Source organism: Sinocyclocheilus anshuiensis, unplaced genomic scaffold, assembly GCF_001515605.1.
Source record: "Sinocyclocheilus anshuiensis isolate Anshui unplaced genomic scaffold, SAMN03320099.WGS_v1.1 scaffold313, whole genome shotgun sequence".
Classification (NCBI taxonomy): Eukaryota; Metazoa; Chordata; class Actinopteri; order Cypriniformes; family Cyprinidae; genus Sinocyclocheilus; species Sinocyclocheilus anshuiensis.
Window position 1 is genome coordinate 480652 of NW_015536469.1, and position 20859 is coordinate 501510.

Sequence of the window (20859 nt, forward strand, 5' to 3'; positions counted from 1 at the left end):
CCCCCCCTTTATAAAAAAAAAAAAGTGGGCTCCCCCAAAGTCCACGGTATAGTTCGAACACTGATTGCATGTGACATTTACTAGCAATTTCTGATTAAAAATTGTTTCTACACCAATTTTTTTCCAGTCTAGCGAGGCAAGGAGAAGATCCATTACACATAACGACTAAGATTTAAGTCAGTTTTTCACACACTGAAAAATATTTAGTGTAGGATTTACCTTGAAACAGTTTTCACTCAGAAATTGCTAGTTAATTTCACAAATGTGACCCTGGACCACAAAACCAGTCATAAGGATCAATTTTTTGAAATTGAGATGTATCCATTATCTGAAAGCTGAATAAATAAAAGAAAGCTGTTTGCTAGGATAGGACAATATTTGGCAGAGATACAACTATTTGAAAATCTGGAATCTGAGGGTGCAAAAAAAATAACTCTTAATGCACTCTTATCTATTTGTGTCAATAGATTTCAATTTCAGTATGTATCTTTAAAGGGTTTTTCAGTAGCACCAAAACAGTTTTATTCCTATCTCCTATCTACACTGTACAAAAAGTTGTAAGATTACAAGTAAATACCATTTTAGTTTTTCTAATTCAAAAAGCAGTTTCTTTGTAATTATAATATGTGACCCTGGACCACAAAAAAGGTCAATTTTTTTTAAAAATTGAGATTTCTGCATCATCTGAAAGCTGAATAAATAAGCTTTGCATTTTTTCATGGCTGTTGACAGATTTGTGGTGTGACAAACGAGATATATCCAAAATCCCTTTTGTAAAAACATTTAACTCTATTGTGTTTTTGGAGTAAATGGGGACAAAATGTCATTTTTTTGTGAATGATTCTAGTAAATCAACTCTAAATGCATTTGTGTTGCATGCCTTTGACTCTAAAAAAAAAAAAGCTCTAAAAACAACAGTTTAAACGTGTTATTAGTAACCCAATTTAACATGAAATTTTGTAGCAAAAAGACCGAAATATTTTCTTGTAAAAAGTATTCAAGTAATCTTTCTTATAGTTACGACTTTGTGTCATTCGTATGAAGCTTCAAATATAGGACATAAATCATATGGACTACTTTTACGGCGCATGGACATTATGCAAATGATCTGTTTTCATGTTCCACTGGTTTAAAATGATGTGTGAACTATGCCTTTTTGGATCAGTGTAAGGTCTTAAATCATTCAAACAGTTCTGTTATCATCAGTGCTTCCCTAAACATCTTCAGTTTGACCTGGAGAATGGGACCTGTGGTTCCTTAGAATTACCTGTTGTGTTCCTCACAGCACAAAACAGCCTGATCTGGTCGCCATGACAACGCCATAGATGCACTGTCTTTCCTCAAAGACCCCTAACTTATTTCAAAGACCCGTAGTCATTCAAGGACATGCCAGCAAGACCCAGAGTCTTGTGGAGCTGACGTTATGATCCGTAGCTTTGGAAAACAACGTCTAATGCATCACGCACAAACTGCTGCATTTGTATGCTTATATAAAAATCTGAATCAAGATTGAATATAAAAGTGTGCCAGGCTTCGAAAATAGCACATTTTAATGTCTTTCGCCTTTGTCTTTCTTTGCCTGAAGGGGGTGGCGGAAGGTTTTTGTGCGCCTTTTTTCCGCAAAGGGGGCCCTTCACTAACATCTTTTATTCCCTTTCCCTTGTTATATTTCTTTATTCCAAGTGTGTTTTGTGCTCGGCCTCCTTTCATTGCCCCCTCCTCTTGTCTCTCAGATAAATGCCACACTAGCCTTTCACTTGGCGCCAGAATAACTGGACTGTTTTAGGCCCAGAGAGGCACAATGAAAGAGGCTGCTTTTTAACTTGCGCTTCTCAAAAGCACAAGGAGGAAAAAACGGCGGTGACCCACTCTCCTTTCTTTCTCCTCTCCCCCTCTTTTGTGTCCAGAGCGTGGTCATACCATCTTCCCATTTATACGTCTTATTTAGAAGGTCTCAAAAGAACATGAGCCCAAAATTCTGATCTTTAGAGCTGTTTTTGTTGTGGAAAAAGACAAAGTTGACTGGAGAGAGTCACAGACAATGTATGTTTTGGCGTATCGGGCTGATTTATGGGAAATATGCGAGACTGCTGCTTCAGCTGTGGGCACATTTGTCCCTGTGGACTTTTGAAAACGTAGCTCTTTTAATTTGTTTACATGCATCATATGCCAAATTATGAACTTTTTATGATATTTCCACAACATCTCAAATGATATTTTGTTTAAAAACATTCTATGATAGAAATGATGGGACTGACATATTAAACAGTTTTTGTGGTTAAGGCAAATTGAAAAGCTAACATTTTGTATATTTATATAAAATATATATTATTTGTGTATTATCATAAATACACATACAATTTGCATAATTTGACAGAATTACAGCTTGATTCATTGGAAATTATGCCCACTGTGCGTAATGATACTGCGTATAGATTTTATCTTGAGCACACTTTCACTTTTGTCTAACTTTTGGTAAATCTTGATTAGTTACTCTTTTTTTTTTTTTTTTAGTTCTGTTCATCATGTCCAGCAACTAAAATAGTTTTATTAAATGATGCCACACTTTGGGATCGTAGTACTTGGAAAAAAGTAAATCAAGTAACATGTTTTGGAGTAAATGGGGACAAAATGTCATTTTTTGAAAAGCTCTAAAAACAACAGGTTAAACATGTATTAAACAAATATTTTCTTGTAAAAAGTATTCAAGTAATCTTTCATTTTTGGTTACAACTTAGAAAAATGTGTGTAATTCGTATAAAGCTTCAAATATAGTTTTGAAAATTATTTTGAAAAAAACTTTGAATTTGTATTTAATTTTATATATATATATACACACACGTATTTACATATACACATATTTACATATACACACATATACACACATACATATACATATATACACATAACCTCCTGGGGCTTAAAAGTTTCTTTAGTTGAGGAATCACCTGGAATTGAAATCCCCAGTCTGTTTTTTGCTCCTAATTTCCAGGAAGATTTAAAGAAAGTTGGAAACTTTATTCAAATCAAGCAAGTATATACAAGTTACAAAAATACAGACATCACCATTTCCGGGACCAAATGCAAACAATCAGATCCCAAAGGCAAATAACAAATGGTGCTAATACACACCCACGGTGTGCTGTATTGCTACTGAAAAACCATAAATCCTAATCTTTCATTTTTTCTGAATTTGTACAATATTGGTGTCCAGGAAAGCATGAGCCCAGAGACTGTATCATAAACCGTGAGTTAAGCTTATGTGCTATAAATATATAGTGCTCATAAATGGCAGTTGAGATAGTATTTGAAGCAGTACCCGGAAACAATATTCGATTCATCATGACATAAACCAATAACACAGTTTTGCTGTGAATCCATGTGTCCTTGTGGTTTCTTCATGTGTAAACCCTGTTTGCATTGTTTTTTTTCCTTTTCTGCATTCAAAACATTGAGACTGGTGAGTTTAGGCGGGGACTATTAGGGACTGTCCCCTGCACGGAAGAGGAAAGTCCATCAAAAAAGGGCTGTTATTACACAAAGCTCAGCTATCAGTACTTAATGAAAATACATTTCGTCCCCTTGGAATTATAAGGTTCTATCTGCATTCCGAGTAGTTTTGAGATATTGAGCTTCAAAGTTTTTGCATTCCATTCGACTGTGTAGACAGAAGCTTTTTTTTTTCCAAATAAAAAGTCCCAAAATGTACACAACATTAAAAAATCTATTACATAATGTCAATACATTGTCACAGAATAAGAATATGTGAATAACTCAATTTTGACAAAAATGTCAGATAGAACCTTATAATTCCAAGGGGACGATTTGCTTGTTTTTCAAGTTAGAGTCGGTATTGTATCTTGTTGGAAAGGTGTTTTGACTACTAGCTTGCCACAAGGTTTACAACTGGTGAGCTGGAAAAACTACCATCGTTGTGGATTTGCACGCTACTGTTTCATCTGTTTTCTTGGCAAACTCAACAATTTGTGTTTGTGATTTAACTGTCATCGTAAAAGTTACATTGAAATATTTCCTATGACGTAAATGCCAAATTATTGTTTTTACTATAATTACTACGTGATTAGTTTGAAGGCGTTTCTTTTAGAGTTTGTAAAGCTTTTGCATGAACAATTATTAAAGATATTGCATAACACACACCCTATGATTATTGGTCTGGAATGTTTTTTTTCTCATTAAAAACAATTAATTGGCCTAAAATTATTGTTCTTCCAGAAGACGTTTTGCCTGTTACCTAATGTTTTTACTCTTGTGTTCTTCAAAATGTAAGCATTGTTTGATCAATTTACATATTATTTTTTCCCCCGTCTTTTTTTAGTCTTATCTGATATACTTCTATTAGGGGATATGTATCCTTTTTTTTTTTGTACTGCTAAAGTAAATGTCATCATCAGTCAAATCAAAATACAAACAAAATGTTCTTTATATATTTATCTGATTTTGTTTTGTGCCGTGTTTATTCCTGGATACCCCTCTCCTGTTTCACTTTTACAATGTTATCAAATCCCTATCTGTGTAAAGTACTCAGTGGACAGCTATAACAGAGGCAAACGTCATGCAAATGCTACTGTTTGCCTTCGCTATAGGGCATACTTTTGTGACCGCAGTTTTGCGTATCCGGCATCGAGAGCACCAGCTATCCTCTCCATTCCTGGGAGGTCACTGGACAGTTTTACTAAGGGGGTGTCTACCGTCTTCCATATAACAAGATGAGATGCTCCTCCAGACTTCCACACTGGCAAATGGAACCGTTTCCAAGAGACAACCAGAAGACAATGAAAACTGGCCAGATGATCTTGAGGTTGGTAGACCGTTTGTGTAGGGCAAGGCTTTGTATCTTTGTTAAGAGTACAGTTACTGGCAGGTGGGTTTGGAAGCTCCTCTTGTAGGGTTTCAACAGCTGATTGGACTTTGCATCACATGCTGATGGGCTCAAATCTTACAAGCACTTCTGCTTTTAACTGAAGACCCAAAAGAGTTCACCCGTCTTGTCTTAAATGAAACCTACCATCATCCAATGTGCTCGGCTGCATTCTCACGATGTGTCAAGAGCTGGTTTACAACAGGTGTTTGTAAAGTTAGAATGTGTCTAATTGTTATGTGCCTGTAGTTGGCAAGTGCAATGATTTAGGGGGTTAAAAAGCAAAAAAGAGCCTTTGGACTTCAAGTTCAAACTGGTGTTGTGTCACTACGAGTCTTCTGTTCTTTTAAAGATTGATAAAATAATGTCTTTGCGCGCACAGGCTTGTTTTTGGCACTCCTGACAGTTTTGTTTGTGCTTTTTGACAATTTTTATAAGCCCGACTTGTCACAAGGTGGAAATTAACCACTTCAGGATCATCACTAGGAAAGGGAGAGTTAGAAACAACAACAAAAAAACCCTTGCATCTGCATCAGAGGAGCGCGGGCCAGAATGTGGGGCCACGACACGTTGCGACTTGTAAGGCAACTTAAGCTTTTGTCTCGTGCACCCCTGACCGTGGGAAGTATTTCATTTCAGAGGTGTTTTAGCTCAAAAGCAAAGAACCTGGAGGCTGATGTTATCTTAGACTACAAAAGTCTGTCAGAGCTCTTTGGAAATACGTCTTATTGCTCTACATCCGAACAACAGGTAAGAACAAACTAGAGGCGACTTCTCTGGTAAGACCGACTGTCAGTTATCATCAATCATACTGTTGATTCTTCTGGCTCGTTTTGCATGTGCTGACATAAGAGCTTGCCATTATAGCTTGCTTGCCATGACTCATTCACATTTTGCTTGGAGCCAAGATTAAAGAGGATCAAGAACAATGCTGTCAGTACCGTCCTTTTTTGTGTGTGTGTGTGTGTTTTCCTTTTTAAATCTAATGAAATATTTGAGGAAGCCTGTTTTTGAATAAAAAAATCTTGTTTACAATAAGATAAAGTCACAATTCTGAGACACAAAGTTGCAATTGTGAGAAATAAAGTCACAATTCTGAGAAATTGTTACCTTTTTATTTACTTTGTTCTGTAGTTCAAATGAGAGATTTGCACATTGTTACATTTAGACAAAAAGACCACTATGCTTCACAAAGTTACTGCTACATGCAAAATGTGCAGTAGGCATATCATGTCATTTTTTTGTGAATTCTCGGCTTTGCTGGTTTAAGATTTATCCATCCAGCTGTTGCTTTTTTTTACAACGTAACATTGTAACACTTGTGCATGATGAGCGTGGAGAAGCTTCGCTTTAGCATTAATCTTCACGAGTCCGTTTAGAGCTTGAGGCTGTGCCATTTTTTGACAGTCAAATCCCTCGGGATATATCTCTAGAACTACAAGTGCACTTGGAAGAAGCTGACAAATTCACACTTCCTGCACCTGGTTTGTGGATCAGCGCTCCTCAACTGGGGGAACAGGAATAATTTTAGCTCCGTCACAATAGGAACTTAATAGCGCAGACTCCTCGCAAGTGTTTATTTATAATGCACCAATGGTGGCAGGTTATTTGACAAGGATCTTTCTTGAGTGCACTCAGTTCCCAGGGAAAGGAGGAGGTCTTGTCCTTGGTATCTAAATCTGATTTGGGAAGACCGTATCAAGTTTGCACTTCACACTGACTGATTCGTAGCGAAAGAGCGACCTGAATTGACTGCCAATGATTATCCAAAGTCTTAGTTTGTGGCACCGTCTCACAACCAAATGCAATTCCTGTATTTTTTACATACAAAACTTTGTTTGCTTCTAGGTCAGGCAAATACATGAACAGAAAACTACGCCCATTTACCCAAACCACCGTCCTGCATGGGTACATGGGCATATCACTACTTCAAAAGAACAGATTGGTCTATTGAGTTCTTTTCTTCAAATAATTCAACCCAGTTTGAGCTAAGCGTTCAACCTTTCTCTTGTGCCTTAACATAAATGCATGGGCTACTTTTGTGTTTTCCGAGTGGATGAAAAACTACAGGAGGAACTGGAATCGGCCCAGTGAGTGTTCGGCATTTTTTTTCCTATGCCACGGACCATTGGCACATTCCGTTTGTATTGTTACCCTGCTGTGTTTCCTGCAGCCTATTGCTTTTGTCCATGTCATACCCATTGTTTAAACTTCCTTTGTTCTTTCTCTGTAACAATGGGCTATATATATATACATACATACAGAGAACTAGAGAGTGAAACAGAAAGGGAGAGATGCATTTTCCCTCGTGTTTGTTTTCTTTGGGTTGTCTTGTGTTTCTTTTGTCATGCACAGCGAAGGAGGAGAGGTGTTTATAGACCTCGGCTAATTTTGAAATCGCCTTCTCTTTCTTTCCTTCACTCCGTCCGTCTCTCTCTCCTCCTCTTGTCCTTCATTGCATAAGGGTTTGCTGTGCTACTTGAGACGGCCAGATACTTGATGGGCACACTAGAGTCTTGCATCTGTTTTCTGACAGTGTGTTGACAGACTTGAGCAACTTGGGATACGCACACGCAACACAAACATGCACAAATATCCTCTCCTGACACTGAGCGGCTCCTGAACCCCGGAGACTCCGAAGAAGTGGCTTTGGTGAAAGAGTTTGAATGGGGCAGCCTGTGTCTGGGCTCTACAAAAACCCTTCTGTTCCTTATGCAAAGCAGTCAGCTGTTTTTTTTCTTTCTGTGGTCTCTGTTCTTTCCAGACAGTAGCCGTACAAAACCGGAATACCCTTGTTAGTAATGCAGTCTGACGTGGTTTCCAAATTCTTCCTGCTGAAATGTTAACTCAGCTTGAAATTTTGTATGCTATGCATACTTCTGTAATGTGACGTATTTCTGGATGAAACTGAATATTTAATGTGAAAACATGTAGGACGGGACTTGATTTTTAGCTGTCAGGAATTGATCGGATGCTTTTAAGCATCTCTATATGACAGGTGGTTGGATGGGAGGGGTTAAAAAATAAGAGGCCTTGATGACATCAGCTGAAAAGTGACATTGTTTCAGAGGCAGAGCAAATTGTTATGTTTTGGTGCAAGATTATGAAGACAAACTTGTATCTTTCTTTTGATTAACATGGACTAATTAATTCTATTTTTAATTTTCTAAATGTCTTGGTTTTGTAGAATGTGTGAGCCCAGTCCACCTGCTCTTCATCCCCACGCCAAGGGCAATGTGACCATGGTGGGTGTTGGTATCAAGCTTGAAGACGACGAATCGGGAGGTAGAGTCATCAACCGAGAATCCCAGCAGTCCTCTCCAGTCAGTGATTGGTCAGTTCGGCAGCTGTCGGACAGAGACGACTTTGAGAAGTCAGCGCCCCCTAATGCACAATCTCCTTTGGTATGACCCGGAATTTTATGAAGTGTTTATGTCTTGTAGGGGATGCACAATATTATCGGAACATTATCGGAATCGGCCGATAAAAGCTTAAAATGTAAAAAATTTTACATTTTTTTTAGCTTTTAAAAGCTTTTAAAAGCTTAAAAGCTTCTGCATTGGCCCGATATGAAAACATTATGCCGATATGCCTTGCCGATAAGACGAATAACTTGCATGTGCTCAGGGTGTGCTAGCGATAAGATCACGTCAGCAGTGCAGTCATTCTTGAAGCAAACTTTTGCCTGAAGAGTGATTAGATTCACTGTTTCGGATCATCGCATTTTTGAGAATGCAATTACAAAATGTTAAGGTTACCACTGCATCTGTCAGAAAAAAAAACAGTGATTGATTTATTTATAGTTATTTTCAAAGCTTTCAGAGCTCTATAAAAAGAAGTGTATTATTGTTTATTTAGTTCTAACAAGTAAGTTTATGCTCAAAACTAACCAAAAATGTAAAATAATTTGTTTATAATCTCTGCACAGGAGAGACTTGGTGTTGTTTCCAAACAAAAGGAAATACATAGGCATCGGCTATCTGCCAAAATGAGTTGAAAAATATCAGCATTTTAGATATCTATATCTTGTTAATGTCTTGTTTTATAAATGAAAGCCATTGGATTTTTCCCCATGTTTTTTTTTTATAAGATAAGATGAGCTCTATAAGATTTCTATAGTGAGTATTTAACTTCATGGTCCCTGTGTTCTTCAGGAGAGTTCTCCCAGTAAAGAATCAATACGATCATACATATCTGCCAGTCAAGATGGAGGCAGCAGAGCTCATGATAAGACTGACAGCAAGCCTAATGTCAGTGAGGGTAAGTGCGACGATTTCTTTACAAAAATAAGGTCTTCATGGAGTGCTAATTAGCATATTCACACTTGGTCCATGGCATTCATTGTGTTCCAATGTTTCAAGGCTGTTGTTTTAGAGTAAAAGAGGTTTTTAAAAGTTTTATGATTTTGATGGAAACCCATGCAAGTGGTTTGCACATGTGTTTCATCAATTAGGATGCCATCGCTATTCATGCAGTCTACATCGAGATGATCCAAGTCCCTCATTTGTTTCAAGTTCTGTGAAGCTTTTCAGTGATTTCATTTGATGCATTTAACAGCCCTTGTGAAATGCTCATTGGTATTTAAAGAGTCCTTGAGTGTTTTCTCAAAAGGATTTTCTTTTGTTTTCACCCATTTCACCAATTCGAAATTGTTTAATTTTCTTTTGGTATAATTGGGGTTTTAAGTTCAAGGATTTTCAGTACAGTGTTTCTCACATCTAGATGAAAAATGCATTTTCTTCTCTATTAACCTCTTTATTTAACTACATTAAGGACCTTCATTATATTAAGTACATTATAAAAGTATTTTGTATATTGTTAAATATATTAAATTAATATATATATATATATATATATATATATATATATATATAAACAAATATAATAAATATATATTTTAAAAAAATGTAATGTATTTTTCTTTTACAGACATCTTTTGTCCAGCGGTTTTAAATAAAAAAATGTAAATAATTGAATAATTAAAAGTTACTTTTGCATTGTTTGTAGAATTTTTTTATTTTTATTTATTTTTAATCTTTTTAGTGATGCCCACTATTGAAAAGCTTCTGAATACGGACTGGAAAGAAAAGTTCTTCGGGCAGGGTCTTCAGGGCAGTGTCAACCTAAAAGGTGAATTTATGTGTTTATACTGCACATAGATGCACTTTGTCATGCAAATCATCAAATGGAGCAACCATATAGTATTGTTTCTGTGTGTGATTGGTGTTCCCATTGTGATTCCATTGTGGTTCATCTCACATTTGTGTTTCACTGACATCTTCCGCCTGACCACCGGCATGTGCGTATGTGTTTACAGGAACCCCAGAGAGTCTGGCAGAGAAGGAGCTTCAGTTGTTGTTGATGATAAACCAGCTCTCTGGTCTGCGAGAGAAAAAGCAGTGTTATTTGAAATCGGGCTACGCATGAATTAGTTTGGTTTCTAAATGCTGATTCTCTGTTTAGATCGCCAAACAGCAGCAGCAGTTGATACAGCAGCAACATAAAATCAACTTACTGCAGCAGCAAATTCAGGTGAGGTTGAATGTCACGATTCAAAACCTTGCAGTTTATTTCACTGTATAAACTACTAGAGACTGGGCAGCATTTTAAGATCTATAAAGAATAGTTCATCTAAAATGACTAAATCAGCTTTGACAGTCTGTTTTATATCTCCTTTTTTGTTTTTAAGAAATCAATTAATTGATACGAGGTCATAACATGACAGTGATAAAATAAAACTTTCATTTTGGGTGAACTGTTCCTTTAAGACTATTTGGACCGTGTGAAATACAATATAAGGTGACTAAAGGTGTTTTCTGTGACCTATGACCCAGCAGGTGAACATGCCTTATGTTATGATCCCTGCCTTTCATCCCAATGCCCAACCATTGCCCGTCACCTCTGAGGCCCAGATGGGATTGCCTCGGCATCCCATTCCCTGCAAACCAGGTGAGCTTCACCAAACCCTCAATAGCTTCCTCAACTCACCTCCCATCGCCAAATGGAGTGAATTGTTCGCACATTCTGATATATGCATGAAAGACCTACCTATTGGCATATTGAGCAACTGTTAGCTTTTACAATAAGAGTCTGTTAGGGCACAGGATTCAGCCATCTGTTATCTTCAGATGGATCAAATAGCATCTGTCAAAAATCCCTAAATAATTGACTTCAAATAATATCCTTTGTCAGTTATTTGAAAAACTTGTTTGCTCTTGCGCTTTTCAGCACAAGCTTATCAGCTGTGGTTTGTATTTTTAGTTAATAAGTAGTCTGGTGCAAAGCTGAATTGAAAGAGTTAATACTTGCTATTCTAGAAATGTATTAACTGCAAAATAACTTTTTCCTTTTCTTAATGCATGTTCGTCTGAAGGTCTGTTCTGTAATATAAGTAGTTATTGCATGATTTGATGGTTTTGCTCATGTCTTTGGTCCACTTAGAACAAACTTTAGAAAAAAGACTAATTGAAACGACCGCCCGAGTGAATCCTTGCACAAACCCTGAAGAATAGCTCAGGGTTGGCCATTGATTTAGAGTGTATATTGATCACGTAAAATACAGAGCGGGTTCTTTGCATTGACGTCTGTAATGTATGGCACTGTGCCCTCACTCAGTTTAAAGACTCTTGTGAATGCACAACTTTGATGCCTGCATGCATGTACTCATTTAGCTTAGAAGATGAAGGCTAGAAGGAAAGAACAGGGAACAATAGAACAAGTGTATGAGCTAGTCGGCTAACAGCGTGCTTGACACAATTGAGCCGCCTTTGTAAAGAAACCTGCAGCAGAGGACCAAGGACGCAAATTAATCTGAGCTCAAAGACTTTATTCAGCTTAATAAGATATGTTCTCTGGCGATAAACACTTTTAGAAGTTTTTACCTTAAAGTTAGACATGACTGACCTGAACCTAGCCTGATAGTTGACCAGGTCCCATTGGGCTTGGGTTTGGTAGCAGATCTCTAGCATGTTCACTGACCATTTACGCATATTTGTAAATTAGGGTGACGTTAGCTAGAGTAGTGTCCAAAAGTTATGTCCAGCCTAGGAAAATGGACATCTTCACCATTATTCAAACATTTTATTATTAGGGATTTTGTAAGCATATTGCAAAGTTGTGCTTGGATCAAAAACAAGGGAGAACCAACAAAATATTAATAACTGATTATATTCTTGTATTCTATGTATGCTTTATTTCCTGTGAGTTTTTGGTTTTTCTATGTATTTTTTAATCTTGTAGGGTCATTAAAAGCAAATATTGAGAAATATCCAGTCTATGGACATCATTTTTGGCCACTACTGTATATAAGAAATTCATGTAGTCTTACGAAAAGCGTTGCCTTCATTGCTGATAGTCGCAATTTTTCTGCTGTGCACGATACATTCATTAACAGGCATAAAACAAACTCCACGGCCAGATATAAGACTCCAGTATTGAATGTCTTGCTCCCCATCAACATTTTAATTATATAATTGTTTCTTTTCCAATTCGCTTTTGAAATATAAACATTTAAATGGTGGCTGTCATAACTTATTTTTTAAGACAGATTTATTCAAAAATACTGTACAATATGAGACATCACTAACAAGTTAAATAAAATAAAAATATATAAGGAATAGTGCATTTATTAAAATGTTCCTCTCTAGAGTTATTTTCTCCTGCTAATTAACAAGTTATGGTCACTGAATGTCTTTCATGAGGTAAATGTAACGTTACGTGACATTAAAGGGATAGTTCACGCAAAAATGAAAATTCTGTCATTAATTACTCACCCTCATGTCGTTCCAAACCCGTAAGACCTCCGTTCATCTTCGGAACACAAATTAAGATATTTTTGATGGAATCTGACAGCTCTCTGACCCTCCCATAGACAGCAAGGGTACTACCATGATCAATGTCCAGAAACTTAGCAAGGAGATCTGTAAAATAATCCATGTGACATCAGGGGTTCAACCGTAATATTACGAAGCTACGAGAATACTTTTTGTGGGCAAAAGAAAAAAAAAAAACGACTTTATTCAACAATTCGTCTCCTCCGCGTCACCCTGTAGCGCCATTTTGGAGAGTATCCACTGAACGCAAACAGCGTATGTTGTTCTGTGTCAGCCGCACCACACGGGTGTGTTTTCTACGTTGTTTGTGCTTTGATTTGAACGAAAACAACGTATCCGTGTGGTGCGACAGAATTTTCATTTTTGGATGAACTAACCCTTTAAGCTGTTATATTGACATCTTTTTGCGGTTGAAACAATGATTAAGCGATTACATGAGACACGATACATTTCAGTAAGTTGCACTGTTTCTTTAAACATACTTTCTGATGTTGTTAATGTTTGTTTTTAGTGGAATATCCCTTGCCGTTGCAGCCCAATCCACACTCCACTCCAGTCAAAAGGTCCAGTGGTACAGTCTTTCGCCAGGTACCATTTCTTGCAGGTCACCTGCTCTGCAGGTCATCTCAGATGTTTCACTTTGTTGTATTCATTTGTTGATTTGTTAGTGAATCTCGCAATGACTTTGTGCTCCAGGATTCCAGTCAACCTCTCAACCTCACGGCTAAACCCAAGACCCCAAGTCCTCAGGCACTGGAAATGGCCCACTTGCAAGCAGGGTACCGAGCCAGAGATCTACCCCATAGTCCTACTCGATCTGCCCTCAGCCTGAGTAGGTGACACTACACCTCACTACCAAATCTAGTCTCCAACATGCTTTGCTTGGAAGGTTGAAGCCATGCTATGTGCCTTAAGCCGATTTGACATGTCGAAAGATTGTTTTGTTACAACTGATCTTGCAACTGCCTCTCAACAGCAGAACTGTTCAGTAGATTTAGACTGTGACTGTAAATTTCTTTATTACAGTTCCACAACAAGTTCCACAACTTGGTTGTGCAGCCAGGTGTGTCAGAATATCTTTACTTGTTTATGAGTCAGACATATCCACTGTGGTTTTCCTGCTGTGCACTCGTGACATTGTTTGAGAGGGAAGTCATTGAGGTTCACATTCAAAGACCTCTCTGCACCCTATTAGAAAGGGCCCATCGTAGGGGTTTCCACTGCCAACATACTTCTATCCCAAGTATTAATGGCAGTTGTCGGCAGTTCAGAAAAACCTGTTCCCCCTTTGAACCAGCCCCTGAGAATGTGTCAGCACCTCAGACGTGACTGTTTGTCTTAAGCCTTTGGACTCAAGACTAGGGGCTCATCCGGGATGGGATCATATTCTTGAGATCGAGCCAAGTGCTTTATTTGTGCATCACAAGACGGAGAGCGATAAATGTATCTCTCTTTTGACCTTGTCTAAAGTTTCCTTTCTCTCTCGCCCTTTCGCTCTTCAGGCTTCTTGGGAGAGGGTGATGTTGTGACACAAGCCATTCATGATGCCCAGCAGCTGTTGCGTGGAGGACAAGGCCCGATGGGCCGTGAGAGGGACAACAACACAAGGCTGGTGAGTCGACATCTTGGTGCACACAAACACGCTTTCACATACTCCACACCTCAGTTCTCCAAGGTTCCTTGGCAATGTTCCCTCTAAGTTGCGCGGCCGCGCAGACTAATTGAAGGTCCCGCGCAGCGCAATTTTAGACTGCGCACACAGCGCGCAGGCACTCAGTAAGCAGCAATGGCAAAACGAACAAAGAAGAAACTTTACCTCAGCAACATCTTAAGAAAAATGTTTGTCTGACTTTCAAACAAGAATGGTTAAATTAAATAGTTCAAACGGATACAACTGATGGTCCTGGTAAATCAGTTAAATTGTCTGAAATATTCAGCTACGGAGCTAATGACGTTGTGTGCAAAATGTGCTCCGAAGCTAAAATCCAAGGAGAGTTTTCCACCGGGAAAACATGGACAGAGTGGAAACTTGACTAACTAAAACGCCACTTAACACAAAAATGTCACACTGATGCTGTGAAAGTATCGAATAGCTTATAATCGAAAGCATGGAACTTCAATTAACCAGCTTCTCGAGGAGAAAAACATATTGACCTTGCCAACAGGAACAAGTCAAACCCTGAACAAATCAAAATATTGATCGATAACGTGCTTCTTGCAATCAAAATGAACGCGTCAATGCTGTCTGTTCAAGAAATTCATAATCGTCTGGCAAAATATGTTAGCCTTCCCGACAGCTGGAGAAGTAAAAACTATGCATTTGAATTTGTGGAGTCAATTAATGCAGTTGTACAAGCTAAAACTTTGGAAAGTGTGAGAAATGCCCAAGTCCACACGCTGATAGTCGACGAAAGCACAGACATTACAGTGCATAAAATGCTGGTTCTTTACATTTTAGGGAACAAAATCAAGTCACTTACAAAACTGTGTTTGCCGGGATCATTCAGCTGGCAGGATGCAGCGCCCAGTTCTACATGGATCACCGACTTGATTTGCAGAAAATGGTCATGTTAACGTCTGACGGCGCATCTGTCATGTTAGGTAAACATAATGGAGTCAATGCAATACTGAGACGGCAAATACTGTACCTTACAGAACAGCATTGTGTTGCTCATAGGGAAGGTTTGGGAATTGATGATGCTTGGAAAGGTGTGTCGTTGATGAAGGAAGTGGAAACACTTCTCAGGATAGTATATTCACTATTTAGCAGGTCTTCTGTGAAGAAAAGCAAATTTGATGAGTTGGCAACTGTTTTAGAAGTGGATTCACTGTCTTTCAGACCTCTGAATGAGGTTCGCTGGCTGTTTCGTTACCAAGCTGTAAATTCGTTTTTGCGGAATTACAGTCTGTTAACAGAATACTGCACAAAAGAAGCTGACAATGACGACCCGGTTGCGAAATACTGTCTCAAAAAACTGACCGATCCGAAGTACAGAGTTGCAATTACTGTGCTTGGAGAGGTGTTGGAAGAACTCGCTCAGCTCTGTAACTCCTTGCAGCGAAGCAATCTTACCATCATTGATACTCATTGCTTTGCCAGAGCTAAAATAGAAAAATGTCGTTCTCAGTATCTTGGACAGCATGTTTATTGGAGCAGCCGAGTGAACGAGCTGTTGGAAACATGTGACAGTGCCATAAATACAGCGGACATTATCCTGTTTGTCCATAAAGTCTGTGAGCATCTTGATGCTCGATTTCCTGAAGGTGAGCTCAAAGAATGGTCTGCTTTTAGCTTAGAGACACTGGATTCAACACTTGATTTTGATCATGGTATAGATTATGTAACCAGACTGACAGAGAAGTTCCACGCTTTTCTGAAACAAACAGACGAGGCTGCCCCCAAGCGCATCTGTAATCAGTACAAGGATTTCAAGTTCACTGTCAAAGAAAAACGAAAAATGGCAGCGCTGCAGACATTTGCTGAAATGGTAACCTGGACATTAAAAAGTGAGGAGTTTACTCAGCTTGTACAGCTGATTGACATTTGCGGGACATTCTAAGCGTCTAGTGCAGACTGTGAACGCGGTTTCAGTCTGATGAATTGCATCGAGACAAATTCACGTAACCGAGTTCAGACCACCCACTTGGATCAGCTGATGAGAATCTGGTCTGCACAAGCAGAGGGCCCTATAAATTTGGACAAGGTCTACAACCACTGGAAAGGGAACAAGGACAGACGGGAGAGGTTTTAAGGTAGGCTACAATATTAATAAATACATAAATAGTAACAGTTTATTCAGTTACTATGTGCAATGTGTTTGACTTGGACAATATTTTTACTCTACTCGAATAAAATTTTAATAATCCTTAAATATTATAATGTATAAAATATGAATTAGTTGACTAAAGCTTTACACTTTTTTAAAGGGTAGATTACTATTTTGGTGTATTAGTACACACCAGCAGAAATAAGCACAAACAGGGGAGTGCATACCTAAACAATGTCTATAATTGCTGAAATAAAACAGGCAGATTTTTTTTTTTTTAATTGTGGTGCTTCTGTTTTTTAGATGCTGTTTTGAGAGAGGCCTTCCAGAGACCCGCAGGGCCAGTCAAGAAAGGACTGATGATGAAGCACTATGGTGTTGTTGTGTATATGGTTTTATTAAAATGTGGTTTAATAAAATGTGTTTTGTTAAAAATATTGTACTGTCATAGTTACTGTTAAACAGTTGATAGAAGGGACTAAGTCATCAATCAAACTATAGCATAGTTAACATGCCCTTTTTGAGTAGACTATATCGTCACCAATGATTTTTGCTGAAGTTGCTCAGTTTTAAAGTTTGTGCTCAGAGAAATACTTGCTCAGTGCCGAAAAAAATTAGAGGGAACATTGTTCCTCGGCGACACCTGGGACCCGCTGTTTGTCACCATTGCTGATGCTTCAAGGCCGAAGCATCAGGGCAACTATCCATTAATGGCCCACACTTGAAGCGCCCCTCTTTCAGAACACCCACTGTGTTACAAGAGAAGAGGGGCGGTCAGGGTCAGCGATGGATATTGGTTTACAGAGGTTCATGATATCGGTTAAACAAGGGGTACATTCCCCTTTCAGCCAAGAACAGCTGCTTTTAGAGTCCCACCGCAACTTGTGTGTTCACTTGTTTGAGTACGTGGCAATTGCGGAACACTCGAGTCTCCGTAGACACCTGTTGCGACAACCACTTTGTTGCTCCTTTTGAGTTCAGTTTAACCGCAGGGAGATATGACAGTGATTTCGCCTTTGTTGTCAATAGGGTTTTGAAGCATTCCACTTAAACCTGTTTTAACAGCTTGACATTTGTAGAACTGGTAGACAGGCGACAATGCCGATGCATTTGAAAGGGAGAGGAATATAGATCATTAATGTTTGAATTTCAAAATTATATTTGACAACCACAAATGTCTCTAGGGCTCTTTGTTTCTAAGCATAGGTGTGGCTGAGATGCTTTTGTAATGTTGACCAGCTTCTGTAGCATCAGTGCTAACGTAATAAACCAATTGCTGTGCCAGCTGGATGCAGTGATCACTGATGAATGTTTTTATATATGTCTTACATAAGCTGGATTTGCATCTGTCTGTCTGTTGATTGATTATAAGGAGGCGTCTCGAGAGCGGATGGATGATGGAAAGTCCCTGCGGATGAATGAGGACCACCTCAGCAGTGACACTGAGGGTATGTATGGGTCACAATGGTCAACTATAATTTTTTGCGGGTTTTTTTTTTTTTGGCATTACATTAATTAGCATGCTGTGCTTTAGCTGTTAGTCAGTTCACATGGGAAAGTCTTTAAATTAGTTTTTACATTGTTTCTTGAGTGATGATGTGTCAACTTAAAGATCGCTTGCATTGTGTTCTATTCTGTTGCAAACCACTTTGATCTCATGCAAACGCCCCCTAAGAAACCTGTCTGATCACCTCATCCCAATCTAATTATATATGGCTACCAGTTAAGACAGATTAGTTGACTAGTCGTTCAGGCCACCCTCGAATAGTTCATTATGAGATCTGTAGTTTTGCATGTCACTAGTATGTGTGCAAATTTTTCAATCAAGAAATTTCAGTTGATCACTTGAATTTTAGCTTTGCGTGCTTTTCTGATCAAATAAAGAATTGCCTTAGGACTGCCTTAGGACTTAGGATTTAGGACTGTTCCTAATACAATAAAAAACCCTATTTGGCATGCAGCAAACACAAATGCCACCTGCCTGTGTAATTGCATTTGGCTGCAGGGTGTGTAGTCAAACAAAAGGAAGTTATGTGTGTCTAGGTTGATTGTTTTGTTTTTAATCTTGTTGTTCCCAACAGGGCAGATGGCAGTCTCTGGTGTGGGAAGCTTTGGTGAATCCCGGACTCCCTCCTCTGGCCACATCAAACGTCCCATGAACGCCTTCATGGTGTGGGCCAAAGACGAAAGACGGCGTATCCTGCAGGCGTTCCCTGACATGCACAACTCCAGTATCAGCAAGATCCTCGGTAAGAGAGATTGGAGCTGCTGCTTTAAAAAACATTCGTTTTGGCAAGACATTTTCATTTTACTTCTAGTGAAAGTTTATTGATAGTTCGTAAACTTAAGATAGTTGGTAACACTTTAGATTAGGTAACACTATCCACTATTAACTGGCTTATTATTAATTAGCATGCATATTATTAGCATATTGGCTGTTTATTAGTGCTTATAAAGCACATATTAATGCATGACCATATTCTACATCCCATAAACATAACTACTACAACTACCTTACTTACTATCAATAAGCAGCAAATTAGGAGTTTATTGAGAGGGAAACCTCTTAGTTAATAGTAAATATGTGTTCCCTAATCTAAAGTGTTACCAGTTTAGAACTAGTAATAATAATATTTTTAAATTATTAATTTTTCATGAAAATAAATGATTGATACAAGTTTGACAAGTGACTCTAATTTGCAAATTGTAATTGTTGTACTTAGTCTTTCACTCTGCCCAACGGTTATTAGGTTTATAAGCACATTATGGTAGCTTTGTCCATCAGTGTTTTTTTTTTTTTTTAAATGTTGCTGTCAAAAAATTTTCAGTCTTTCCATCAACAAAATGAATGCTCTAGTGACTATAATGTCTCTAATCCTTCCTCTTTGTGAATTCCGAAGCACCTGTTCTGACAACATTGTCCTCATTGTTGTATTATTATTTCATCTCTTCTACCCCTTTATCTTTTTCTTGAGATCAGTTTCTTGAGATTTCTTGTGACCTACAGTCACAAGTGTTGGTGTTACTCTGTAAAACATGTCTATATTTTCAAACATGTAACTTACTGTTGCCCCCTGGAATGGAGAGGAGGACAGACGGTCTTAAAGGGGATGAAAAAGGGGACACACCAGGGCACAAACAGCCACCTGGCTCTAGGGGTGACAGGAAAACAACACCCAAAACTTCAGCCCCCTCATCCCTTGCGGCACCTCTGCCTTCCTCAGTTCTTTCCTTTCACAAAACACTCGCATTCCATTCCATTGTGGTGACACTTGACACCCTCCTGATTCAAGATTTTTTCTCCCCCGGAACATGGCCCGCAGCTCCTTCTAGTACACACCTACATTTCTGTCAGTTTGCTACATTTTTAGCCCGCGGCACACTTTAAGAGAAGGCGGCGTTGCACACATACAGTCAGTAAATCAAATTCTTACGATGTCAAATATTTGCAACATGTAGAGAATTAGGTCAATGAATTCTACAGTTCACTGATTGTTTTTTTTTTTGTACTACTTTGTACTTTTACTCTGATTTCTCTCTCACTTCCCGGTTGTTGTAGAATTTAAATTCTCACCAACTCTAAAAAAAAAAAAAAACCCATTGAAAAACCTGCTCCTAACACACTGTGGCCAAAAGTATGTGGAAACTTCCACATAAGCTGGTTCAGTAGCTTTATTCATTACTGACAGGTGCATAAAATCAAATGTACAGCCGTGCAACCTCATTTTTTACTGAAATTGAGTGTATCTTTATTTGCCAGTATTATCTAGTTAAAAACATTCCCATGTGAGTGGATTCTGTTAGGACAAGCTCCCATGATTTTGACATTAAATGTTCAAGCACATGTGTTTATTGTTTAAAGGGATAGTTCACCCAAAAATGAAAATTTGATGGTTATCTGCTTACCCCCAGGGCATCCAAGATGTAGGTGACTTTGTTTCTTCAGTAGAACACAAACGAAGATTTTTAACTCAAACCGTTGCAGTCTGTCAGTCTTATAATGGAAGTGAATGGGAATCACGGCTTTGAGAGTAAAAAAAAACATACACAAACAAAACCAAATTAAACCCTGGGGCTCATGATGATACATTGATGTGTAAAGACACGAAACGATTGGTCTGTGCAAGAAACTGAACAGTATTTATATAGTTTTTTACCTCTGATGCATTGCAATGTCTGAACTGTCCTGAGAGCGTTCTCAACAGCTGGCGCGTGATGCGTCTTCTTCTTCTTGCTTTACGGCGGATCGCAGACTTATAAGTCCATTACCGCCACCTATCTCTCAAATGGACCATTGACACTCCTAATTGAGATTGTAGCTAGAGTGTCAATGGTGCCGTGATTCCCATTCACTTCCATTATATGACTGACAGACTGCAAC

The 20859-nt window shown here is 38.4% G+C and overlaps 2 protein-coding genes across 2 annotated transcripts in view; both read left to right on the forward strand.

Annotated features, from left to right (window-relative positions):
* The window catches only part of LOC107699570 (transcription factor SOX-13-like), a 13939-nt gene extending 3633 nt beyond the window's left edge, over positions 1-10306 (forward strand). The window contains exons 2-5 of the mRNA XM_016500907.1: positions 8067-8283; positions 9034-9139; positions 9923-10009; positions 10197-10306. Of these exons, the coding sequence (XP_016356393.1) occupies positions 8068-8283; positions 9034-9139; positions 9923-10009; positions 10197-10306 (519 nt within the window). The 5' untranslated portion in view covers position 8067. The remainder of the gene's footprint in view (positions 1-8066; positions 8284-9033; positions 9140-9922; positions 10010-10196) is intronic.
* A 40-nt stretch (positions 10307-10346) lies between these two features.
* LOC107698232 (transcription factor SOX-13-like) overlaps positions 10347-20859 on the forward strand; it is a 13026-nt gene continuing 2513 nt past the window's right edge. Inside the window, exons 1-7 of the mRNA XM_016499225.1 lie at positions 10347-10411; positions 10717-10828; positions 13223-13299; positions 13408-13543; positions 14214-14323; positions 17851-17926; positions 18560-18727. Of these exons, the coding sequence (XP_016354711.1) occupies positions 10723-10828; positions 13223-13299; positions 13408-13543; positions 14214-14323; positions 17851-17926; positions 18560-18727 (673 nt within the window). The 5' untranslated portion in view covers positions 10347-10411; positions 10717-10722. The remainder of the gene's footprint in view (positions 10412-10716; positions 10829-13222; positions 13300-13407; positions 13544-14213; positions 14324-17850; positions 17927-18559; positions 18728-20859) is intronic.